General features: G+C 37.6%; 1 protein-coding gene across 5 annotated transcripts in view; it reads left to right on the forward strand.

Annotated features, from left to right (window-relative positions):
- The window catches only part of PCLO (piccolo presynaptic cytomatrix protein), a 526,538-nt gene extending 510,632 nt beyond the window's left edge, over positions 1 to 15,906 (forward strand). For all 5 annotated transcript variants that reach the window (XM_051842632.2, XM_051842633.2, XM_051842630.2 and 2 more), the window contains 3 exons: positions 8,758 to 8,892; positions 9,639 to 9,784; positions 11,287 to 15,906. In XM_051842632.2, coding sequence (XP_051698592.2) covers positions 8,758 to 8,892; positions 9,639 to 9,784; positions 11,287 to 11,427 — 422 coding nt within the window. In that variant the 3' untranslated portion in view covers positions 11,428 to 15,906. The remainder of the gene's footprint in view (positions 1 to 8,757; positions 8,893 to 9,638; positions 9,785 to 11,286) is intronic.
- The last annotated feature ends 11,373 nt before the right edge of the window (positions 15,907 to 27,279 follow it).

Consider the following 27,279-nt stretch of genomic DNA (forward strand, 5'->3'; position numbering starts at 1 on the left):
CAGCTCTTGTCCTGACGGTTGATGTACAATGTAATACTTTATCCATTTTAGTATTTTTTTTGTTCTAGTACCATTGGTTGAACTCTGTAATTAACACACAATTATTCTTATGTGTTTAAATTTTAACTAAAAAGTGATCCCTGTTAGGAATTTGGAAAACATTATGTTGAGTGAAATAAGCCAATCCCAAAGGGACAAATACCACTTGTTCTCCTTGATAGGAGACAACTAACTGAGCATCAAAAAGGAAACCTGTTAAAGTGAAATGAACACTGTGAGAAACGGTGGCTTGATCAGCCCTCACCCTGACTGTTGATGAACACTTAATATGTTATCCCTCTTAGTATTTTTTTTGTTTGTTCTACTTAATACTTTTGGTTGAATACTGTAATCAATACACAATTCTTCTTAAGTGCTGAAACTTAACTGAAAAGTGATTGCTGTTAAATATAAGAGTGGGAATAAGAGAGGGAAGAGATGTGCAATTCGGGACATGCTCAAGCTGACTTACCTCAAACGGTAGAGTTAGAAACATACCAGGGGATTCCAATTCAATCCCGTCGAGGTGGCATGTACCAATGCCATCTCACTAGTCCCAGTGATCAATTTCTGTTCACAGTTGATCATAATGATAGGACTAAGAACCAAATGGATCACAGAAACAAGAATAGTGTCTGCAAATACTAGCTGATGGAATCAAAAAGGGAGAGAACGATCCAACATGGGAAGCGAGATACACAGCAGACCCATAGAATGGCAGATGTCCTAAACAGCACTCTGGCCTCATAATCAGCCCTTAAGGCATGCGGATCCGGCTGAAAAGCCCATGAGAGTATTTCAGGCATGGAAAGCCAAGACACTCTGGGAAAAAAAAAAAAAAACCTAAATGAAAGATCTCCGTGAGTGAGATCCCAGTGGAAAGAACGGGTCATCAAAGAAGGAGGTACCTTTCTCTGAAGGGAGGAGAGAACTTCCACTTTGACCATGGCCTTGTCTAAATATGATCAGAGTCAGTGAACTCAGGGGGCTTCCATAGCCTTGGCAGCTCATGACAAGAGCCTAGGGTGATTACTGATGCCATAAACAAGAGTGTCAATTTGTTAAGTCAACAACAGGAGTCACTGTGCACTTACTCCTCATGTAGGATCTTTGTCCTTAGTGTGCTGTACATTGAGATTTAATGCTATAACGAGTACTCAAACAGTATTTTTCACTTTATGTTTCTGAGTGGGAGCAAACTGTTGAAATCTTTACTTAATGTATGCTAAACTGATCTTCTGTATATAAAGAGAAACGAGGATGAATCTTGATGTGAATGGAAGTGGAGAGTGAGTGAGAAAGGGGAGGGTTGCGGGTGGGGGAGACGTTATGGGGTGGAGAAGCCATTGTGATCCATAAGCTGTACTTCAGAAATTTATATTCATTAAATAAAAGTTCAAAAAATATGATATTTGACTTATTTGGCTTGTTTTAATAAGCATAATGGTTTTAAGTTCCATCCATTTTGTTGTAAAAGATGGGATTTCATTCTTTTTTATGACTGAGTAGTATTCTACAGTATATATATACCACATTTTCTTTATCCAGTTATCTGTTGATGGAAATCTGGGTTGATTCCATATCTTAGCTTTGTGCATTGAGCTGCAATAAATATGGAGATACAAATAAGTCTTTCATATACTGATTTAATTGCACTGGCTGTAACAATCTTGACTGCAAGTTTTTTCTTGTACGACCTTGAATATATTATCCCATCCTCTTATGGTCTGTTGAAAGATCTATTGTTAATTTAATTAGTTTTCTTATACACATGACTTGACACTTTTCTCTTATTGTCTTTAGGATTCTCTCCTTGTCCTTAACTTTTGACAACTTGACTACAGGATGCCTTGGAGAAGACCTTTTTTGGTTGAGTCTACTTGTGGTTCTTTGAGCTCCTTGTAGCTGGACACCCATGTCTCTTTCAAGACCTGGGAAATTTTCATTATTTCATTTAGGTTTTCACTGCTTTTCTCTGTTTCTTCTCCTTCAGGAATACTTAAAATATGCAATATTTGGTCACTTAATGGTATCCCATATTTGGTATAGACTTTCATAATTCTTTTGAATTTTTAAAATTTTTGTCTGATTGGGTTATTTCAAAACTCTTGTCATCCAGGTCAAAAATTCTTTCCTCCACTTGGTCTATTCTTCTGTTAATTATTTATTTCCCTGATTGAAGCCTTCATATTCAAAGTTTCTATTTGTTTCTTATTAATAATTTTTATCTCCTTAGTAATATTTTCATTCATTGATTTCCTCATTTCTTTAATCTACCTCTCTCTATTCTCTTACTTTGCACTGAGTTTCTTTATGATCATTATTTTGAATTGTGTATCTGTTATTCCATAGACTTCCTTTAGTTTAAAGTCTGATTCTGGAAGATTAGTGCTTTCTTTTGGAGGTGTCATGCTACCTGATTTCCTCATGTCTCCTGTGTCCCTAGGCTGATATCTACCCATCTGAAGAATTTGTCTTTCTTCTTTATGGAGTAGCTTTTATTGGAAAATAGTTTATGGGTTAGCTGGATTGGGTATCACTTGGCTTGTTATTTTGGGTTTGTTCAATGTGTTCCCAGAGTGTGGTCTCTGAGTTATTTTGTTTGCTATCATCAATGTCAGCTTTGTCTGTAAATGACACAGTGGTCTAGAGTGCTGCAGTTCATAGGGATAAAACTATGGCTTTGAGAAGAATATGAGTTTACTAGTGTGTGTATCTTCAGCATAAAAAGAGTTTGGTATCAGCCTTCCTGGGTGTTGTGACAGTCAAGATCTTGTTCTTGGTGCTGAGGGAGACAAAGGTGTCTGTCTTCTTGACCCACCAGCAAGAGTTCATGGTGCTGAGGCTTGTGCACCAATTTCTGTGGCTCCGGACAGGAGAGCCCAACTGGTGCTGTGGCTTATAACACCAACATCCCTAGTCCTGGGACCAGGGGATGTGAACTGAACCCTGCTCCAGTCCTTCAGGGGAACTATAATGTCTACAAGAGATTTTACTCTGGTGGGCATGAGTTTAGAGGTGAAATTCAGGTAGGTTCTTCTCTAAGTCCACTGCATCAATTCCAGTGGAATTGACAAATATCTAACTAATTGTTACAACCCTGGTGTTGCAGGGTGTAGTGAGGTCACTTCAGATATCCCAATGGGAGAGCAAATATTTTTATGGGCTACTTCTGGTGCCAGCACCCAGAAATTAAGGAGAATCCTCTTGCATGATCATGTAACGTGAGTGAGCATAGCACTGGGGGTAATGCCCAAAAACTTAGAATTTGTGCTTTGCCCCACAGATTGTCCTGACTCTGACTTTGATTGATTCTGGTAAGAGGAATAGAGGCCCACTGCAAAACCTTTCACTGCTGAGTACTCTGGGTGTGGAGGAAGGGAGGAAGTCAGTGCAGTTTCCCTGCTCCAAGCCCGCCAGCTACTCAGACCTGTCACCTTCCCAGCATGAAGTGAAAGTCAGTGGGTGACTGTGGAATTCCCTTTCAGTTAAAGCTGTTATTGGTGGGGAGCATAGCAGTTTCTTCCTACCTTGACTTGGTAAAATGGCAGCTCACAGCCAGCAGCTGATGGTGCCATGCTGCCAGCCATAGCAGTGTCTCCATCTTCTCTCCTCTTGTCTCAGGAGTATTCATTGTTTTGTCATTTCTCCACTGAACATTTCTGTCAGTCAGATCCTTGGAAGCATCGTCCTTCATTTGTTCTTTCATATCTCAGAGTCAGCATGGCTACACTCCAGTCAGTCATTTTGGATCACACTCATTTCTGCATTAAGGAATAATGGATTGCAAGCTTTTTCAGACTTGGTGCTTATTGAGACTGTTATTTACTCAAAAATTAACAAAGTAATTTGTCACTCTAAGTTCTGGGCATTTACTGTGCATATGATCACTATAGTTATTAATAATATATGGTTGTAAATTGTTATAAGAGTAGATCTTAAATATTCCTACCACCAAAAAATTAAGTGAAATGGTGAATGTATTAATTAGCTTGATTTATCAATTCACACTGTATGTCTGTATCAAAACAGCACACTGTACAACACAAATGTATACAACTTTTACTTATTATACCTTTACAAATATAGGAAACTATACAATTGGTGATATTTTATATTAAATTTTAACTTTGGGTTGCCTCACCGAGTTTGACAATTTCTCAGTATTTATAGACTTCTTGGGGTAGCCATTGTGGCACAGTAGATTAAGCTGCTACCTGGGACACCTGCTTCCTATAGTGGAATATTTTAGATCAGATCTTTCCTGTGCTTCTGGCCCAGCTTCCTTCTAAAGCACTGAGAAGTAAGAGATGATGGTTGCTGTGGGCATTTAAGGAGTGACCCAACAGATGGAAGATTTGTATCTTTCTTGCTTGCTGTTTGCTCTTTCTCTTTATCCTTTCTCTCTGCAAATAAATAAAAATGAATATTTAAATATTTAAAAAGCAAAGACTTTCTTAATGAGCTCGGTATTGATATATTTTTTAATTAATTTATTTTTTTATCTTTTATTTAATGAATATAAATTTCCAAAGTACGACTCATGGGTTACAATGGCTTCCCCCCCCCATACCGTCCCTCCCACCCACAACCCTCCCCTTTCCCACTCCCTCTCCCCTTCCATTCACATCAAGATTCATTTTCGATTATCTTAATATACAGAAGATCAGCTTAGTATACATTAAGGAAGGATTTCAACAGTTTGCTCCCACACAGAAACATAAAGTGAAAAATAATAGATGATTTTTTTAAATGATGATGAAATCAGATCAGACCTATTGTCATGTTTAATCCCAGTGAGAGTCAAGTTGGGAATTGATAATTTCTTTTTTTTTTTTTTTTAACAGAAGATCAGTTTAGTGTACATTAAGTAAAGATTTCAATCATTTGCACCCCCATAGAAACACAAAGTGAAATATACTGTTTGAGTACTCGTTATAGCATTAAGCCTCAGTGTACAGCACATTAAGGACAGAGATCCTACATGAGGAGTAAGTGCACAGTGACTCCTGTTGTTGACTTTACAAATTGACACTCCTGTTTATGGCATCAGTAATCTCCCTATGCTCCAGTCATGAGTTTCCAAGGCTATGGAAGCCCCTTGAGTTCTCCGACTCTTATCTTGTTTAGACACGGTCATAGTCAAAGTGGAGGTTCTCTCCTCCCTTCAGAGAAAGGCACCTCCCTCTTTGAAGACCTGTTCTTTCCACTGGGATCTGGCTGAAAAGCCCATGAGAGTATTTCAGGCATGGAAAGCCAAGACACTCCGGTATTGATATTTTAAAATGTGCTTTCAATATAATATTAAATGTGTCAACATTTTAAAAACCTGCATAACTCAGTGAATCAGTATTTTCCAAAATTAAAATGTGCTATTGGCAAAGTCAGGTAAAATTAAAAGATCTGTTCAATATACAATGTGAACTGATGGATTTTTAAAGTATTAGTACAGAAAGTCCATTGATTTGGTATCAGCTTCCACATTATCACAAACCATTAAGAAAGCACCACTTGTGAAGTCTTAGTGTAATATCAGAGATAATCACAACTGCATATGTGTGTGAGACCAGACTTCCCTCATCTACTGCAACTAAAATAATCTTTTGCACTAGATTTAATGTAGAAACAAGAATAAGAACCCATTTGTCTTCTAAAAGCCAGTAATTTATTAAAATAAAAAAAACAGCATTCCATATTTTTGTTTTGGAAAATATTGTCAGTTTCTTTCTCTCTCTCTCTCTTTTTTTTTTTTTTTGACAAGCAGAGTTAGACAGTGTGAAAGAGAGACAGAAAGGTCTTCCTTTTTTCCGTTGGTTCACCCCACAATGGCCGCTGTGGTCAGCGCGCTGCGGCCGGTGCACTGCACTGATCTGAAGCCAGGAGCCAGGTGCTTCTCCTGATCTCCCATGCGGGTGCAGGGCCCGAGAACTTGGGCCATCCTCCACTGCCCTCCCGGGCCACAGCAGAGAGCTGGACTGGAAGAGGAGCAACTGGGACAGAATCCGGCACTTCGTCCAGGACTAGAATCTGGGGTGCCGGCGCCGCAAGCAGAGGATTAGCCTATTGAGCCGTGGCGCCGGCTTGTCACTTTCAAATAGTTATAATTACATTATTTTATAGTAACTGAATTAATACGTATTTTAAATATATAATTTTATTTTAAAATTAATAATGAGACATTTAAAATTTCTGATGTCAGTAGCTATGATACACATAAACAAGGTTCTTTGAAGATCTTCTGTGTTTTTAATAGTGTAAAGAAGGGTGGGCATTGTGGCACAGCAATTGGGCTGCTGCATGGGATCACAGCATCCCATATCAGAGTGCCTAGTTTTGAGTCCTATCTCTGCTTCTCATCCAACTTCCTGCTAGTGTACACTCTTAGAGGCAGCAGATGATGGTTCAAGTACTTGGGTGCCTGCCATCCATGTGAGAAACCTGGATTCATATTCCTGGCTTCTGGCTTCAGACTGGACCCACCTAGCTGCTGCAGGCATTTGGGGAGTGAATCAGTAGATGAGAGATTTCTCTCTTTCTCTCTCTCTCTCTCTATTGCTTTTTCAGATGAAAATTAAACAAAATTTTTTAAGAGTGAAAAGAAAGCCTGTGACCAGAATATTTGAAAGCAAATTATCTAGAACCATGTGCACAGATTTTCAACATATTTCTGTTCTTTAGAAGTAAAAACTAAAATCTTTTCTGAATTATTCTTTTAAAAGTATTTTTGAAAAATGACCTAAATGAAAGAGTGAGATCCCAGTGGAAAGAACAGGCCATCAAAGAAGGAGGTACCTTTCTCTGAAGGGAGGAGAGAACTTCCACTTTGACTATGACCTTGTCTAAATAAGATCAGAGTTGGCGAACTCAAGAGGCTTCCATAGCCTTGGCAACTCATGACAAGAGCCTCGGGTGATTACTGACACAATAAACAAGAGTGTCAATTGTTAAATCAACAACAGGAGTCACTGTGCACTTACTCCCCATGTAGGATCTCTGTCCTTAATGTGTTGTACTATGTGAATTAACAGTATAACTAGTACTCAAAACAGTACTTTATACTTTGTGTTTCTGTGTAGGTGTAAACTGTTGAAATCTTTACTTAGTATATACTAAATTGATCTTCTGTATATAAAGATAATTGAAAATGAATTTTGATGTGAATGGGATGGGAGAGGGGGCAGGAAATGGGATGTTTGCGGGTGGGAGGGAGGTTATGGGGGGGAAAAGCCATTATAATCCAAAAGTTGTACTTTGGAAATTTATATTTATTAAATAAAAGTTAAAAAAAGAAAGAAAAAATCTTCAGTCCTAGGAAAAAAATGTATTTTTTGAGAGACAGACATAGCATGAATGAGCCTCCATCTGGTGGTTCATATCCCAAATGCCCATGGACAGAACTGGACCAAGGCAGGCGTCAAAAACAAGGAAACAATCCAGGTTTCCCACGCAGATGAAAGGAGCCCAGTCACTTGTGTCCTCAGCACTGCCTCCTAGGGTGGCATAAGCAGGAAGCTGGGTTCAAATCTAGTCAATACAAATTGGGACAAATTAATCACTAAGCTAAAAGTACATTCCAAAACAATCAAGTTCTTAACATGGCCTCAGTTATTTTCTATCTTGTGGATCTTTATTTCCCATATTATGTTCCTTTTTGTGAGCACAGAATTTCTCCTCTCTAAAATGTTCTCTCCCATGTATTGCACTTGTCTAAATGTTTCTCATTCTTCTAGTGTCAGCTCCAGCAGCATTTCCCCAGGCAAGTGATAATCTCTCTAGAAACCATGCACTTGTAATTCAAAATCTTTCCTCTATTTACAATTAGACATTAATTAATTAAGTAGGCATTAATTAATTAGACATTAATTAATTAGACATTAATTAATTAATTAGACATTAACTGGTATGTTTTTTCTCAATAGATGGAAAAAACATGAAACCAATAAGAAGGAATGTTCTGGCTCACCATTTATTCATTCTTTGTAGCAGAAAGCTCAGCACAGACTGCAATGGGAAATAAAATCCTTCCTAATAAATGAATTAGTGAATGAATATGTTGAATTGATAGAAGAAATGAGTGACTGAATAAAAGATTTGACCTAGCATGAATAACTTCTTCAATAATGTAAAGATCCAAGACAAACACTGGGGGAAATAAGTCCAGTTTATATCTCTCATCATATTTTGTCTTACAACATTTTGTTTCTACCAATTCTTGCTATTTCTTTTACAAAGGAAGGAGAAAGAAAGTAGAAATAATAAACAGTTACTCTTAATTGTGTTAGTAAGTGCTCTTGAGAAAGCCTGATAATGAGCAATTGTTGACAAACAACTTACTGTGTTTCTTATGATTTGTTATTCCCATGAATTATATTAGAATATTATTATTTGCATGTATATGTCTTTTCTTGTAGTCTGACATATTACCTCTTTTGACCTAAAATTAACATTGATATATTAGTACTTCCTCACATCTTCCTTGTTACTTCCTGTCCTTGTGTTTAGCAAATTTTGCTTCAGTATCTATGGAATTTATCAATTAATTCATGAGACCATTCGTAGTTTAAGGTCTTGGACAGTATTTTTTTCATCTGGGTATCTGCAGTAGGAAAAATGATGGTTAGTACTTGGTAAACACTCAATAAGTAAATATAGGAGTGAATAATTAAACATTTAGCAAATGTGTTTAGAATTCCTTAACTTTTTAAATAAATTTTCCAGTTAAAACTCAGGTAATGGGAGAAATTAAGATCGCATTGAAAAAGGAAATGAAAACAGATGGTGAACAGCTAATAGTTGAAATTCTCCAATGCAGAAACATCACCTACAAATTTAAGTCTCCTGATCATTTACCAGGTATTTTATTTTATGATAATTATAAATATAATATACCTAGGAATTTATTATGGTATGTCTTAAATGTTCTGGGAAATGCCAATAAAATTTGATCTGTGTATCAAATGTATCAGAGAATATGAAAAATAATTATTTTATATGGAGTAAGTTGTTTATTCTAGTCTTTTACTATTTTAATGCAGAAATTAGAGTGATATCTTTACTTTCTGTTTTAAAAAATAATTTATTTATTTGAAAGACAGTGTGGGACAGTTAGACAGGGAGATTCCTCCCACCCATTGGCTTGCTCTCCAAATGGCTGCAGTGGCTGGGACTGGGCCAGGGCCAAAGTCCGGAACTAGGAACTCAATCCAGGTCTTCCACATGGATAACAGAAACCCAATGACTGGAGCTATCACCACTGCCTCCTAAGGTCTATAATAGCACGAACCTGGGCTCTGGCATCAAAGCAAGGTATTGAACCCAGGTTTTCCAACATGGAACACCTACCATCTTAATCAGTGTGCTAACTACTAGGCCAAATGCCTGTCCCAAGATATATATTTATTAAACAACAGGAAGATAGATATAAACTGCCAAGACAATTGGTTTATTTTTAAATCACTGTATGTTTTCTGAAACAAATTGTACACAATCTGCTGCTCTATTATGAAATTTAGGGAAAACCGTCAACATACAATTATAAATCTTTCAATAGAAACTCTGATGATTGATGGACACTAAACAGGCTGAATCTTTATTTTCAGATTTATATGTGAAACTATATGTAATGAACATCTCTACCCAAAAAAAGGTGATCAAGAAAAAAACAAGAGTATGTAGACATGATCGAGAGCCCTCATTCAATGAGACTTTTAGATTCAGTCTAAGTCCAGCTGGACATTCTCTTCAGGTAAGTGCAGGTTACATAGTAATACTAATTTTTAAATAGCAATTTTTAAATTTCTATTCATAGCATATTTGTTTTCCAGTATATTACTCTATGTTTATATACTGATCACATAGTATTATGATATTTGAGAAGATAATTCTTAGAGGTGATCTTCCTAGGAGTTTTCAGCATTCCACAGACCATTCAACTCATCCAATATACAGCTACAGTTTTCTATTCTGTCTGTTCTGTTTGTTTTATATAGATTGCTCTTACTTTGCCCTGTCAATCCAAGTCGGTCTGGATTTATGATTACCTGTCACTTCTATACTATAAGCTGCTCTAGGGAAAAGCCTAATTTTCATTGTTCTTTGTCCTACAGCCTGACACAATGCACTGCACAAAGTATGTCTTCAGTAGATATAAAAACAAGTAATAAGTGAAGAAATGGGAGGAAAGAGGGAAGAAATGAAAAATGTGGGAAGAGACCTCAGGGTTCTAGCCCTTAAAGCTTTGCACTGGAGATAAATATGATATATTACAAAGCAAAAACTCATTGAAAGGATTAACTGACATTAGAGCAGAGGTATAAAAAATTAAATGGTAAACTCTGAAGTTTATGTGAACAAGTATGTCATTCACAGAGATTAAGTAATCAAAGAAAGGCGCTACAGGAAGGAAAATTTTGAGTTTTTTTTGAAATGAATATAGTTTATGTAAAACTATACAATGTTCTTTGAAGTTTCAAAAACAGAAGCCAGAAGAAGTATCAAGAAATGTGAATTTTGAAGTCAAAAGCACAAAAGCAAAGTTTTAACCTAGAATAAAAATGTATTACTGTAGGTGATTCTGAAAATCAAGACCTAAAGGAAGAAAGTAATTTTTGTCAAAGATTAATGGTTAGCTCCAACCAGTGCTCACTACCTTTCTTTCAATCCATGTCTAGTATCTCTTTAGTCTGTGACATTGTGGAGTAAGTTCTACATAGGACTTAAGGAATCACTTTGGAAGTGGTGTACTGCAATAAAATCTCCAGTAAATTAAATGCTAAATAAAATCAATGCCTTGTAAACTCCTATTTACTTATCCAGCATTCAATTACTTTGCATTTTATTTACCATTTCATAAACTAATAAAAATATATTTAACAAAGTTATTTAATGAGATTTTCCAGCAGTGTAAACACATAGCTTGTTAGAATTAGCTGGTTACACATTTCTTCACTTACCTAGCACTCTCATATTATTCAGGATGTGTCTTTTCCTTTGGGAAATAACAAAAATGTTAACGTGAATTAATTTATATTATGCAGATCTTTTGAGGACATCTTTGTTGTTCGTCTTCTTATAAATATGCCTGCTCTGCCTCTCACACACACCCTCTCTTATCTGAGCTGTTTCTTTGTTAAGTTTCCTTCAAAGAGGTTGAAAAATACACACACAGACACACAGACACACACACACACACCCATACACCCATACACCCATATCCCCCCCCCACATATAACTTTGTTTTTTTCCTAGATTTTACTTTTCTCCAATGGAGGGAAGTTTATGAAAAAGACCTTGATTGGTGAAGCTTGTATCTGGCTTGACAAAGTGGATCTCAGAAAAAGAATAGTCAACTGGCACAAACTTTTGGTCAGTTCTACTCAAACGCACTGAAGAAATGTGTTTGCTCAGGGTGCAGAAACTGGTCTACATAACCTCATATCAAGACTGTGGTTGGATACTATTGTGCCAAGCAGTGTTTTCAGTGGCAAACATTATGTGGGAATGGAAGGCAAAAACATATGTTAAAGCCTTGGAATTTTATTATGTGGAGCACAGAAAATGACTCAAATAAAAGAACTCACCAGTTGAAGACTGTAAAATTAAATATAGCTGTGAGACCTAGGATTTGTGATGGCTGTCAAATGAAACTATGAGAGAAATTTTGATGACCTAAGGTAAATATGTTTGCACAAAGCTAAGTGTAGTTAAAGACAGAGACTCAAAGATAAATATGGTTCCCAATGCAGCACAAAGTTAATCCTTATGCAAAGAAACGTGGGTTGAAAGGAAAAAAGTGATGAAACAAATCTCAGTTTTCAAAAGTTCACACAGCCTTCTATATCCTATTCGATAATTTATGGTTTTGAGATTCTGACATAAGATAAACGTACACTATATGTCTAGGACTGAAAGTGAGATGGCTGGGTTCACGGGGAAAGTGAAACAGGAAATGTAGAAATTATGGCTTCTTGACTGTACAATAGTACAGATTTTCTCTGTGTCAAATGTTAAAAGAGTGTAAAAATGACTTTCGGAATCCATGTGGTAAAAGCACACTTATTTCATTATAATTTTAATAATATAAAGTGAAAATCATACTAGTAGAAATGAAGTTACATTTATCTAGAAATAAAACCATGATCAGTTAGCAAGGAATGTTGCCCAACAAAATATTGGAACCTTGGATTAAAACATAAAAATCTCCATAATTTAACCTTAAACTATAGCATTTTCAATCTAGACACCGAAGGACCTAGATTAAATGGATATGTTCTAGGAAGCATGAGAACTTGTTCTATGTGGAACTGCAAATATATGTGTTGTCCTACATATTTCCTTTCTCTTGAATGATATATTGACAGAGAAAGGAAATTCTTCCTCTGACAAACAAATCATATTAACCTTATGACATTGATGAATTAAATAGGTGTCATTTCCTGCTTTTCCATAATGATTTTCCCTTAATTCACTAACCAATTGTATGATGAAAATGCTGACACCAAAATCAAGTTCTGTCTAGTGCTCTTTATTCTTTCTTTGTTAACAATATTACGGTGATCAAATTAATTGATGGCGGGAAAATACATTAAAATCAATATTTATTGAGATTAAAATATATTTTGAATGTATTTTAATAATATAGAATGAAGCAACCAATGTCTGAATCACTAAAGTGAAGCATTCTCTTCTCCATCAGCCAACAAGATGAAAGGAAATCACATGGAGTTGTGGAAAACACACTCTGCTGGGGTCAAAACTTGGCTTTTGTCTTCGTCCTGCCTATGACCTTGCAGATGTCACTTTGCAAATGTCACTTAAACTCACTTTACCCCAGTTTCCTTATCTATAGGATAAAAATAATTATATATTACTAGCCTTCCTAATAGGCTCTTGGGTTGATCAAATCAAGAAATCTATGAAAGATGAAAGCACATTTCCAAATATAGTTTTATACACAGAAATGAGGAATGATTATTATGTAGCTTTTTGATTCTCAAATTTTATATGTGAAAAACATCCTCTAAACCAATGACAAGCATTGGCACGGACAAAAATAATAAATTAGCTCCAAAACTTATTTTTTATTTAAAATATAAATGTTCATTTTACCTGAAAGAAGGTAAATAATTAAATGAAATTCATTTGCAAATCTTGTTATCCTAAATTCAGTGAACAATACTGATTTTATCCCATTTTCATATCCTGCCCGAAATACACTAAATTGCCTGTTAGAACATTCTGAACTTAAAAGCTGCTGCTTTATACAAGGATTAGGTTTTAATAGGATTAGAGAAAACCACCTCCAAAATATTGGTTGGGTATTGAATTTTCTCAGATTTTAGAGAAAAAATACTTTAATTCTGAGAAGAACATAAAACACTAAAAACAGGAATTTCTAATGTGTCCTAGGCTAAATCTTTATTCTATTCATAAAGGAAGAGAAGTTTACTCTTCTCCAACCTAACCAAGAGAACCATCTCTTTCTCTCCTCTGTTTTTATTCCCCATCCTAACAATGCAATGCCATTGATATTAATCAAAAATGAGCATGGGGGAGGCAAATCATCAGAGACATGGGGTTGCTAGGAATTTATTTTTAGAAACTACTAGGTCTGCTGATGGTTGCCATGGATATTTCCAGCAGAAGTTAGCACTTGAGGAAACCTATCATCATCACTCATAATTGGGGAGGTAAAAGAACCAAGATCTCTTCTGGACATAAAAAGGCTCTGCTCTTTGCCCTTAAAAGGAAACCCTGGCTCATCTTTGGTCCTCTTCTGTAGCCACCTGCATCCAGAGGTCTGCATGAGAGGCCATATGAACACTTAGCCCACCTCATGCTAGTTGCAATTTCTTTTAGAATAATACAAATGGAAGGACTACCCAAACAAAAATCATCCCTCAGTAGCTCATTCACTTGAAAGAGTAGGAGTCTTGCAATTGGAGATGCTCCTCCATTCCAAGGAGCTAGTGGTTGGGCCAGGTCCATCAAGACAGTAAACAACAGAGCTTCTTTTCGTGCACCAGCATACCTATTTAGAGAGCATAAGATCCTGCCAGTGTGCCAAGTTGGCAGCAGACTGAACTCCTAGGTTGTACTGGAATTATTCTATGCAACACTGTTCCTTATATGAGTGCGTTTCTTCTGAATGATGTTGATTATCCTTCTTACAACAAAACTATTCCTTTTTAAATTGCAAATAGGGCTCTTGGTGTTTTTTTACTTTTTTGTATATATCATACCATCTGATTTTCCACTTTTTATTTCATTTTATTGGAATTAGCTTTTTTTAAAATCCTAACAGTGACAGAGTTTGTAATCTCTAGGTAATGCAGGATTAGTCCAATTCCAGCACTTCTACCTTGAAAAGTGTATCAATTTTTCTCACAATTTCATGAAGTCATCAAAGTTGGCTCTTGATTTAAAATTTGGTCCTTGAGAAACTTTGGCTGTAGAAGCAACAGCACAGAGTGAATTTTTTTACAAGATAGGGAACTACAGAACAATCATTGTGGACACAGATAACACTTGTAGCAAAAGATGATGTTTTCCTTATTTTTACATAAGGTAAAGGAGATTTTTGGTGACTCTGAACCCTTTATTTACCATTTCAGTTTAAAAGTACAATATCCAAGATGATTATCTTCATATGTGTTGCCCAAATTTTGATAAATCACACTACTTCAGTGCATATCTTCAGCATATCAGTGGAATTAATTTTGTGGCTCACACACATTAAAATTGTCATATTGTGGGAATATTATAGCTGGTAACCAGCTGTTACTGATTCTAATTATAGGAATGGTTGTGGTGATAGTGGTGGTAGCATTGGTGGTTCTAGCCATGGTGATGCTGTGAAGTAAAAGACAATTATATGTTATATTGTGCCCAATTTATTAGAAATTATTTGATCAATGCCTCATTTCATTAAAATATCATAAAGATATAGTATTTTTTTACTTTATAATTTTAATCATAACTAACAATATTTTTAAATACTTATTTTCATTGCTATAATGTCTAATATCCCAAAATCAGCCAACTACAACTATATATGTGTTTATAACTCTATGTGTGACAGAGTGAGTTTTCCCTGTTTTGGAGCTTGAAAGGAAAGTGAAAGAAAACTCAATGAATTATATAACCTGTTTCTTTAATAATAAATACTTGCCTTTGGGGTAATGAATGACTGAAGCAGATATTCTCATTGAATATGACACATTGATGTTTTCTGTTATGTCCATGTTGTTTTATTAAACTGAAATCACTGATAAAATTTATCTGATAGATAGTTGAGAGCATTTTCTTAATTTGTTACCCTGTACATACTATAAAATTTGGTAAAATAGACAAAGTGGAAATATTAATTTCATTTGGCACTTAGCATGTGAATATGATTATTTTATTGTGTCTGTATTTGTTTGGTGATGTGCTCAGGTGCTCCCACTACTGATAAATGTGTGTGCTAATATCTTAACAACACATTAAAGAAAAAAAATTGTTGTCTGAAAGATAAAAATCTATTAAAATTATTTCAAAATAAAAAATCATAAAGTACTTGGAGACATGTCTTGTTTCTGACTATATGTTGCATGCCATGTTGGTGATTTGCTAATGTGTTCTTTGTTATACCCAAATCCCTCTGGAAAAACCTAATGAACAAATGAAAATTCTCGGGCTAAAGATTGTATAAATTGACCTGAAAGTACATGAGAATTGTATTTAAAAATGCCTGTAAATCTGTCTTGAGTTTTACTCTATGTAAAAATATGTCTTGGTTTTGTGATTGCATACAAGATGTATCTTGATAACTTATGTAAATTGTGCTGTATAAAGGCTGTTGCCTCAGCCTTACCAATAAATATTGAAAATATCAACATTGACTTTTTGTGTTTAACAACTTAATAGAGTGGCACCTAATATAGAAATAGAACTTTTCAGAACACTTTCACATTTATTTACTCAGTTCAAAATTACAGGAAACAGAATTAAGCAGATGTATAGGTTAATACGTTTTCACATGTCAGATAACTTTTTAAATAATATTTATTTGTTTATTTGAAAGGTAGAGTTACAGAGAGAGAGGGAGAGATAAAGATCTTCCAGCTCTTGATTCAGTTCCTGAATGGTCTCGATCATCAGGGCTGGACCCAGTTGACAAGGGAGCTGGATCAGAAGTGGAGCAGCTGGAACTTGAACCCAGCACCTATGTAGGCTGACAAACTCCATTTGCTGGTTCACTCACCAAATGCCCACAATGTCCAGAGTTGGAACCGGACCAAAACCAGGAGCCAAGAACAGAATCCAAATCTCTCATTTGGGTAGCAGGAACCCAACTACTTGAGTCATTGCTACTACCTGCTAGAGTGTGCATTGACAAGAAACTGGATTCAGGAGCCAAAGCTGGATCCAAAATCCAGGTGTTCCAATATAAGATATGGACATATTAACCATGAGGCTAAATACATGTTTGATTTTTTACTAGTCCTCTTAAGGAAATTTTTATGTATTTGAAAGATGAGAGAGAGAGAGAGAGAGAGAGAGAGAGAGATTGATTCCATTCTCTGTTTCATCTGTTTCACTCCCCAAATGGCCACACCAACCAGGAGCCAAGAACTCCATCTGGACCTCCTACATTGGTGTCAGGAACTCAAGCACTTGAGTCATCATCCATTTTATCCCAGGCACATTAGCAGGGAGCTGGATCAGAAGTGGAGAAACCAGAACTGGAACCAGCACTCCAATATAGGATTTAGATGTTCCAACAGGCATAACTGCTGTGCCACAATGCCCACCCCACCCCAGATATTTAATAATTCTTTAAAGCTACTGTTTCTATTAGTACTCATATTTTCCTTTTTTGCCAGTGTGTTGATATGTTTAATATATTCTTTGATGACCTTCTGGCTATGGCAAGGAAATTATCTATCACTTTTAAAATCTTTAAAGCAGGATAGGAAATGTAGTTAATTTGAATTATATTTTTATTTTGTCCTCCAATCTATAAAATAATTAAATTTATGGAAGCATTGACACTGATTAACTTCTATGTGAAGTATTTAGGGTAAACTTTTGGCTTTTGATAAGATTTCATAGTAGAGTAAGACAAATAGTTTTCTACTGAGTAGTAATAATAAAACCACAGTTGAAAAAATGTTAAAATCTTTTCTCTCTTTTCAACTTAAAATGCCAAATACATTTTATATGTTTTTCATTTTGACTCTTAACTTTTATTCTATATTATTTTATCTTTCATTGTATTATTTTTGAAATTTTTTTAACTTTTATTTAATGAATATAAATTTCCAAAGTACGAATTATGGATTACAATGGCTTCCCCCCCATACCGTCCCTCCCACCCACTACCCTCCCCTTTCCCACTCCCTCTCCCCTTCCATTCACATCAAGATTCATTTTCGATTATCTTAATATACAGAAGATCAGCTTAGTATACATTAAGGAAGGATTTCAACAGTTTGCTCCCACACAGAAACATAAAGTGAAAAATAATAGATGATTTTTTTAAATGATGATGAAATCAGATCAGACCTATTGTCATGTTTAATCCCAGTGAGAGTCAAGTTGGGAATTGATAATTTCTTTTTTTTTTTTACAGAGGATCAGTTTAGTATGCATTAAGTAAAGATTTCAACAGTTTGCACCCCCATAGAAACACAAAGTGAAATACGCTGTTTGAGTACTCGTTATAGCATTAAATCTCAATGCACAGCACATTAAGGACAGAGATCCTACATGAGGAGTAAGTGCACAGTGACTCCTGTTGTTGACTTTACCAATTGACACTCCTGTCTATGGCATCAGTAATCTCCCTATGCTCCAGTCATGAGTTTCCAAGGCTATGGAAGCCCTCTGAGTTCTCCGATTCTTATCTTGTTTAGACAAGGTCATAGTCAAAGTGGAGGTTCTCTCCTCCCTTCAGAGAAAGGTACCTCCTTCTTTGAAGACCTGTTCTTTCCACTGAGATCTCACTCACAGAGATCTTTTGCCAGAGTGTCTTGGCTTTCCATGCCTGAAATACTCTCATGGGCTTTTCAGCCAGATCCGAATGCCTTTAGGGCTGATTCTGAGGCCAGAGTGCTATTTAGGACATCTGCCATTCTATGAGTCTGCTGAGTATCTCACTTCCCATGTTGGATCACTCTCCCCTTTATTTATTCTATCGGTTAGTGTTAGCAGGTACTAGACTTGTTTATGTGCTCCCTTTGACTCTTAGTCCTTTCATTATGATCAATTGTGAACTGAAATTGATCACTTGGAATAGTGAGATGGCATTGGTACATGCCACCTTGACGGGATTAAATGGGAGTCCCCTGGTATGTTTCTAACTCTACCATTTGGGGCAAGTCAGCTTGAGCATGTCCCAAATTATATATCTCTTCCCTCTCTTATTCCTACTCTTATGTTTAACAGGGATCACATTTCAGTTAAATTTCAACACTTAAGAATAACTGTGTATTAATTACAGAATTAAACCAGTCATATTAAGTAGAACAGACAAAAAAACTACTAAGAGGGATAATGTATTAAGTTGTTCATTAACAGTCAGGGCTATGCTGATCAAGTCACCGTTTCCCATATGTCCATTCCACTTCAACAGGTTTCCTTTTTGGTGTTCAGTCAGTTGTCACTGTTCAGGGAGAACATATGGTATTTGTCCCTTTGGGACTGGCTTATTTCACTCAGCATGATGTGTTCCAGATTCCTCCATTTTGTTGCAAATGACTGGATTTCGTTGTTTCTTACTGTGGTATAGTATTCTAAAGAGTACATATCCCATAATTTCTTTATCCAGTCTACCGTTGATGGGCATTTAGGTTGGTTCCATGTCTTAGCTATTGTGAATTGAGCTGCAATAAACATTAGGGTGCAGACCGCTTTTTTTTTTTTTGCCAATTTAAATTCCTTTGGGTAAATTCCAAGGAGTGGGATGGCTGGGTCGAACGGTAGGGTTATCTTCAGGTTTCTGAGGGATCTCCAGACTGACTTCCATAGTGGCTTGACCAGTTTGCATTCCCACCAACAGTGGGTTAGTGTCCCTTATTCCCTACATCCTTGCCAGCATCTGTTGTTGGTAGATTTCTGAATGTGAGCCATTCTAACCGGGGTGAGGTGGAACCTCATTGTGGTTTTGATTTGCATTTCCCTGATTGCTAATAACCTTGAACATTTTTTCATGTGCCTGTTGGCCGTTTGGATTTCCTCTTTTGAAAAATGTCTATTGAGGTCCTTGGCCCATCTCTTAAGTGGGTTGTTGGTTTTGTTTTTGTGGAGTTTCTTGATCTCTTTGTAGATTCTGGTTATTAACCCTTTATCTGTTGCATAGTTTGCAAATATTTTTTCCCATTCTGTTGGTTGTCTCTTCACTCTCCTGACTGTTTCTTTTGCAGTACAGAAACTTCTCAATTTGATGCAATCCCAATAGTTAATTTTGGCTTTGACTGCCTGTGCCTCCCGGGTCTTTTCCAGAAACTCTTTGCCTGTGCCAATATCTTGAAGGGTTTCTCCAATGTTCTCTAGTAACTTGATGGTGTCGGGTCGTAGATTTAGGTCTTTAATCCATGTTGAGTGGATTTTTGTGTAAGGTGCGAGGTAGGGGTCTTGCTTCATGCTTCTGCACGTGGAAATCCAGTTTTCCCAGCACCATTTATTGAATAGACTGTCCTTGCTCCAGGAATTAGTTTTAGATCCTTGATCAAATATAAGTTGGCTGTAGATGTTTGGGTTGATTTCTGGTGTTTCAATTCTGTTCCATTGGTCTATCCATCTGTTTCTGTACCAGTACCATGCTGTTTTGATTACAACTGCCCTGTAGTATGTCCTGAAATCTGGTATTGTGATGCCTCCGGCTTTGTTTTTGTTGTACAAGATTGCTTTAGCGATTCGAGGTCTCTTGTGCCTCCATATAAATTTCAGCACCAATTTTTCCAGATCTGAGAAGAAGGTCTTCGGTATCTTGATTGGTATTGCATTGAATCTATAAATTGCTTTTGGGAGTATGGACATTTTGATGATATTGATTCTTCCAATCCATGAGCATGGAAGATTTTTCCATTTCTTGGTATCCTTTTCTATTTCTTTCTTTAAGGTTTTGTAATTTTCATCGTAGAGATCCTTAAGGTCCTTGGTTAAGTTTATTCCAAGTTATTTGATTGTTTTTGTAGCTATTGTGAATGGGATTGATCTTAGTAGTTCTTCCTCAGCCATGGCATTGCCTGTGTATACAAAGGCTGTTGATTTTTGTGCATTGATTTTATACCCTGCTACTTTGCCAAAATCTTCTATGAGTTCCAATAGTCTCTTAGTAGAGTTCTTTGGGTCCCCTAAATAAAGAATCATGTCATCTGCAAAGAGGGATAGTTTGAGTTCTTCCTTCCCAATTTGTATCCCTTTAATTTCTTTTTCTTGCCTAATAGCTCTGGCTAGAACCTCCAGAACTATATTGAATAGCAGTGGTGAGAGTGGACATCCCTGCCTGGTACCAGATCTCAGTGGAAATGCTTCCAACTTTTCCCCATTCAATAGGATGCTGGCTGTGGGTTTTTCATAGATTGCTTTGATTGTATTGAGGAATGTTCCTTCCAAACCCAGTTTGCTTAGAGTTTTCATCATGAACGGGTGTTGTATTTTATCAAATGCTTTCTCGGCATCTATTGAGATAATCATATGGTTTTTCTTCTGCAGTCTGTTAATGTGGTGTATCACATTGATTGTCTTGCGCACATTAAACCATCCCTGCATACCAGGGATAAATCCCACTTGGTCTGGGTGGGTGATCTTGATGTGTTGTTGCATTCTATTGGCGAGAATTTTATTGAGGATTTTTGCATCTATGTTCATCAGGGATATTGGTCTGTAATTCTCTTTCAGTGCTGCATCTTTTTCCGGCTTAGGAATTAAGGTGATGCTGGCTTCATAGAAAGAATTTGGGAGGATTCCCTCTTCTTCGATTGTTCTGAATAGTTTGAGAAGAATTGGAGTTAGTTCTTCTTTAAATGTCTGGTAGAATTCAGCAGTGAATCCATCTGGTCCTGGGCTTTTCTTTGTTGGGAGGGCCTTTATTACTGTTTCAATTTCTGTCTCAGTTATGGGTCTATTTAGGTTTTCGATGTCTTCCTGGTTCAATTTAGGTAGGTTGCATGTGTCCAGGAATCTATCCATTTCTGATAGGTTTCCCTGTTTGCTGGCATACAAGTCCTTGTAGTAATTTCTGATGATTCTTTTTATTTCTGTGGTGTCTGTTGTTACATTTCCTTTTTCATCTCTGATTTTATTGATTTGGGTCTTTTCTCTTCTTTTTTTAGTTAGTTGGGCCAATGGTGTGTCAATTTTGTTTATTTTTTCAAAAAACCAGCTCCTCGTTTGGCTGATTTTTTGGAATGTTTTTCTTGATTCAATCCTGTTGATTTCTTCTCTAATTTTAATTATTTCTCTTCTCCTACTAGATTTGGGTCTGGTTTGCTGTAGGTTTTCTAGATCCTTGAGGTGAATAGAAAGCTCATCTATTTGGTGCCTTTCCAATTTCTTGATGTAGGCACCTATTGATATAAACTTTCCTCTTAACACTGCTTTTGCTGCGTCCCATAAGTTTTGGTATGTTGTGCTGTTATCCTCATTTACTTCCAGAAAGTTTTTGATTTCTCTTTTGATTTCTTCTATGACCCATTGTTCATTCAGGAGCATGTTGTTCAATCTCCATGTGTTTGCATATGCTCTAGGGATTCCTGAGTTGTTCATTTCCAGCTTCATTGCTTTACGGTCTGAGAAGCTGCATGGTATGATTCTAATTCTTTTGAATTTGCTGAGAGTTGCTTTATGGCCTAGTATGTGGTCAATCCTAGAGAAGGTTCCATGTACTGCTGAGAAGAATGTAAAATCTTTAGCTGTAGGATTGAAAGTTCTGTATATATCTGTTAGATCCATTTGGGCTATAGTGTCATTTAAATCTACTGTATCCTTGTTGATCTTCTGTCCTATTGATCTGTCTATTTCTGAGAGTGGAGTATTGAAGTCCCCCAGTACTATTGTATTGGGGTCTAAGTCTCCCTTTAAGTCCGTTAACAAATCTTTTAGATAAACCGGTGCCCTGTAGTTAGGTGCATATACATTGATAATTGTTATATCTTCCTGTTGAATGGATCCCTTAATCATTATGTAGTGTCCCTCTTTGTCTCTCTTAACGGTTTTTGTGGTAAAGTTTATGGTGTCTGATATTAAGATGGCTACGCCTGCTCTTTTTTCATTTCTGTTGGCATGGTATATCTTTTTCCAGCCTTTCACTTTCAGTCTGTATGGATCTTTGTTGGAAAGATGTGTTTCTTGTAAGCAGCAAATAGATGGGTTTTGTTTTTTAACCCAATCAGCCAAACGGTGTCTTTTAACTGGACAGTTCAGGCCATTCACGTTCAATGTGACTAATGATAAGTGGTAACTTTGCCCTGCCATTTGCCAAAGATAAGTTCTAATATATGCTTTGAATTCCCTGTGATCTTTTGCTGTGAGCTTTCCTTCCTTGGTTTCCTTCCTTTACCTTCTTTCATATTGATGACCGTGTTTCTGTGTTTCTGTGTGCAACACATCTTTAAGCATCTTTTGCAGGGCTGGACGAGTGGCAACAAATTCTTTCAATTTCTGTTTGCTATGAAAGGTCTTTATTTCACCTTCATTCACAAATGATAGCTTTGCAGGATATAACATTCTGGGCTGGCAGTTGTTCTCTCTTAGTACCTGGGCTATATCTCGCCATTCCCTCCTAGCTTGTAGGGTTTCTGATGAGAAGTCAGCTGTGAGTCTGATTGGAGATCCTCTGAGAGGAATCTGACATTTCTCTCTTGCACATTTTAGGATCTTTTCTTTATGTTTCACTGTGGAGAGTTTAATTACAACGTGTCGTGGTGAGGATCTCTTTTGGTCGTGTTTATTAGGGGTTCTGTGAGCTTCCTGTACTAGGATTTCTCTGTCCTTCTCCAAACCTGGGAAATTTTCTGCTAATATTTCACTAAAAAGGCCTTCTAATCCTTTCTCCCTCTCCATGCCTTCAGGAACTCCTAGAACCCGAATGTTAGGTATTTTAATAGTATCCTGAAGATTCCCGACAATATGTTTTAGATTTCTAATTTCCTCGTCTTTTCTTTGGTCTGACTGTATCCTTTCCTGTTCTCTGTCTTCTAAGTCCGATGTTCTCTCTTCTGCTTCTCCCATTCTGTTTGTAAGGCTCTCTATTGTGTTTTTCATTTGATCTATTGAATTCTTCACTTCAGTCACTATCACAGTTTCCTGTTGTACTAGTTGTTTCGTTTCATTTTGATTCCTCCTTAATATTTCATTTTCACGAGAGAGATTTTCTATCTTGTCCATTAAGGATTTCTGTAGTTCAAGAATTTGTTTTTGAGAACTTCTTAATGTTCTTATCAATTTTTTGAGATCTGCTTCTTGCATTTCTTCTATGTCATCATCCTCATAATCTTGAACTGGGGTGTCTTTTTCATTTTAGGGCTTCATGGTGACTTCCTTGTTTTTATTACCTTGGTTTTTGCGTTTGTTATTTGGCATATTGGAGATATTTGGTTTCTTCACTGTGGTGCTTTTTCTTGTTATACTATGACTCTAGATTAAGTGGACTATCTGTTTTTGATGGAGCCTTAGGGCTTGAGATGGGTGTGGCCTGAGAGCTCTGTTTGGTGTGCCAAAGGTGACACTCCCAGGTTGGGCGTGGTAAACCTCTCTCTCTCTCTCTCTCTCTCTCTCTCTCTTTTTTTGATTCAAAAGGGAAGTTATTCTGCACAGCTGAACAAAGTTGGAGGTAGTTAGCAGGCAAATGATATACCCACAGGAGCCAGAGATCGGAAGCTCTTTCCCAAGGACCACACAGGGAATCTGTTCGGCCCTCGGAGTGGGCTCAAATTCTCCTTCAGTCTCCCACTGGGTTGCCAAAGTTACGGAATTGTAGCATCTCTGGAGAGTGCTCACGTGAATTCCGTGAGTTCTCTCCCCCACCGTCTCTTTTTACACAGTCTCAGTTCAGTAGCACCACAAATTTACTAGGTCCTAATCTCCTGTTAATTCGCCCCGCCCAGAGTCAGGTTTTTCTGCTAGGCTCAGGGCCGGTGCAGACCTGAGGTCGCTCTGCTTATGACGTATGTCCAAGATGGCGCCTGCTCTTTGTCTTGCTCTCCCTTGAGAGATGAGCGGAGAGAGAGAAACCCGTGTCCGTACCAGTCACCTTTTTTTTTTCCCTCTCTCTCTCTTCCAGTTAGCTTGGTGAAGTCCCTCCCCCCCCCGGGGGTCGTTCCCTCTAGTCTCCTCTTTCTGCTTGCCTGCCGGTGTCTCGGGTTATTGAGGTTCGGCTCACCTCGCGTTCCAGCGCTGGTGTGTTGAGTCTGCCGCTGGTGTCCCGAACTGTGGGCTCCCACGCTCTCCACGCAGGTCCGCTCCCCTTCCAGCGCCGATGTGTGGACTCAGAGCCCTGGACGTCCCAAGTCTCTCCGCTGTTGTCTGTGTGGCACGCACTCCCCTTCGAGCACTTGCGAGCAGACCCTGCAGCTTGCGCAGCTCGGTCCCGCGGCTCGGCTTCCGCGGCTCGGTCCCGCGGCTCGGCTTCCGCGGCTCGGTCCCGCGGCTCGGTCCCGCGGCTCGGCTTTCGCGCGGTGGGCGACCTTGTTCTCCCAGTAGGTCCTCCGATTCACGACCACTGGATCCAGAAGAGTTTCCTCTGCAATATTTTCCTGGTTTTTTTTTCTGAGGCTACCATAACTCCCCTTTTATTAAACTAAATTTTCCCGGACTATCGGTGCGCGCCCTCACTATTCCGCCATCTTGGCTCCGCCTATTTTTGAAAATTAAAGAATATTTTCCATTTATTACTTGGCAAAAAATAACTTCCAAAATAAGTCTTTGCAAAAATCAATAAAATTAACAAATCTTTGGCAATAACAAAAAGAAAGAAGACCAAGTTACCACTCTCAGATCTGAGAAATTAACACTGATGCCAAGATCTGAAGCCAAAAATTAAAATACCAACGCAATGATGTATAAACATGATAAGAATAATAACCAATTTAATTGTCCAATATACACAAGAATACCTTAACATTGGAAAATGAATTAATGAAGTTTACATTAATATATTGAAGATGAAAACTTGTAAAATTCTGGGAAACACTTGATGAAATTCAAAGTTGATCCATAATAAACACTTTATAGCATGCTTAGAATGAATATTACTTCCTAAATCTACCAAATTTTTATCTACCTAAAAATCTTATTGTCGGTGAAGGGCTGAAGACTTTTCTTCATTTATTTTATTTATTTTTATTTATTTGAAAAGCATAGAGACAGAGATCTTCTGTTCACTTGTTCACTCCCCAAAGGCCTGCTGAACCAAGCTGAAGACAAGAGCCAGGAACTCTCTTTGTCTCCCACATCAATTGTCAGGGATTTAACTTTTGATACTTCACCTGCTACCTCATATGGGGCACATCAGCAGAAAGCTGGGCTAGGAGGTGGAACAGGAATTTTAACCCAGTACTCAGATGTGGGGTGCAGGTATCTTAACCACTGACAAAATAATACTTATTTGTAAATTGTAAGTCTCTGGATGGAGAAAAGTCAAACTACTAACAATTTGTTTTAGAATATTCAAGAAAATTTGTCAAGTTTATTAGGTACAAGAAAATATACGGGGGTCAGTATTGTAGTGTGGTGGGTATAGCTACTGGCTGAGATGTTGGCATCCCATATGGGCGCTGGTTTGAATCCTGGTTGCTCCACTTCCAAATCAGCTTCCTGCTAATATATCCGGGAAAGCAGCAGAAGGTGGTCCAACTCCTGCAAACTTAGGACCCTGCAAATCACATGGGAGACCCATAAGAAGCTCCTGGCTCCTGGCTTTTGTTTGGCCCAGCCCTGGCTATTGCAGCCATGTGGAAAGTGAACCAGTGTATGGAAGATCTCTCTCTATCTCTGCCTCTCCTTCTCTCTCTGTAATTCTGTCTTTCAAATCAATAAAGAAATCTTTAGGTTAAAAAAAGAAAATGTATTATAATAAAATCATTCTAAGTAAAAAAATACTTTTTCATTTTATATGTTTTCAAACCAATTGATAAAAATGGTATACTACTATGGTTGTAATGATCTCTAATCATTTTAAAATGTATGATATATGAGTTAGTCATTTTTCTGTTTGGTTATTGTTTATAATGCTTGCCTATATTTCAGCTGGACTAGGGTTTTTTACTTTGCACCTGTTGGAACTCTTTATTTGGTAGAGTATTAATCATTTGACTGCATTGTAAATTAAAAAATATGTTACCACAATAACTAGAAAGTCAGAAGAAAGAAAAAAGAAAGAGAGAAAGAGATGGGCTGGTACTGTGGCGTAGCCAGTAAAGGTGTAAAGGTGCCGCCTGCCATGCTGGCATCCCATATTGGTGCCTGTGCGAGTCCTTGTTGCTCCTTTTCCAATTCTGGTCCTTGCTAAGGCACCTGGGAAAGCAGTATAAGATGGCTCAAGTGCTTGGGCCCTTGCACCCACATGGGAGACCAGGAGGAAGCTACTGGTTCCTGGCTTCAGATCTGCCCAGCTCTGGCTGTTGCTGCCATTTGGGAATGAACCAGCTGGTGGAAAATCTCTCTATCTATCTCTCTGTCTCTCCCTTTCTCTGTCTGAACTCTGACTCTCAAATACATAAAAAAGTTAAAAAAATAAAAAGGACTATCCCTTTGGGGGCTGGCGCTGTGGCATGGTGGGTAAAGCCGCTGCCTTCAGTGCTGGCATCCCATATATGGGCACCGGTTTGAGTCCTGGATGCTCCACTTCCAATACAGCTCTCTGCTATGGCCAGGGAAAGCAGTAGAAGATGGCCCAAGCCCCATGGGAACCTGAAAGAAGCTCTTGGCTCTTGGCTTTGGATTGGCCCAGATCCGGCCGTTGCTGCCAATTGGGGAGGTCTCTATTTCTCTCTCTTGCCTCTACCTCTTTGTAACTTTGCCTTTTAAATAAATAAATAAATAAATCTTAAAAAAAAGAAGAAAGAAAAAGAAAGAAAGTGAGGGATGGCGCTGTGGTATAGCAGGTAAAGGTGCTGCCTGCAGTGGTGGCATCCCATATAGGCGCTGGTTTGAGTCCTGGCTACACCTCTTCCTGGCTCCCTGCTAATGCACTTGGGAAAGCAGTAGAAGATGGCCCAAGTCCTTGGGCCCCTGCACCTATGTGGGAGTCCTGGA

This window comes from Oryctolagus cuniculus, chromosome 3 (genome assembly GCF_964237555.1).
Source record: "Oryctolagus cuniculus chromosome 3, mOryCun1.1, whole genome shotgun sequence".
Lineage (NCBI taxonomy): Eukaryota > Metazoa > Chordata > Mammalia > Lagomorpha > Leporidae > Oryctolagus > Oryctolagus cuniculus.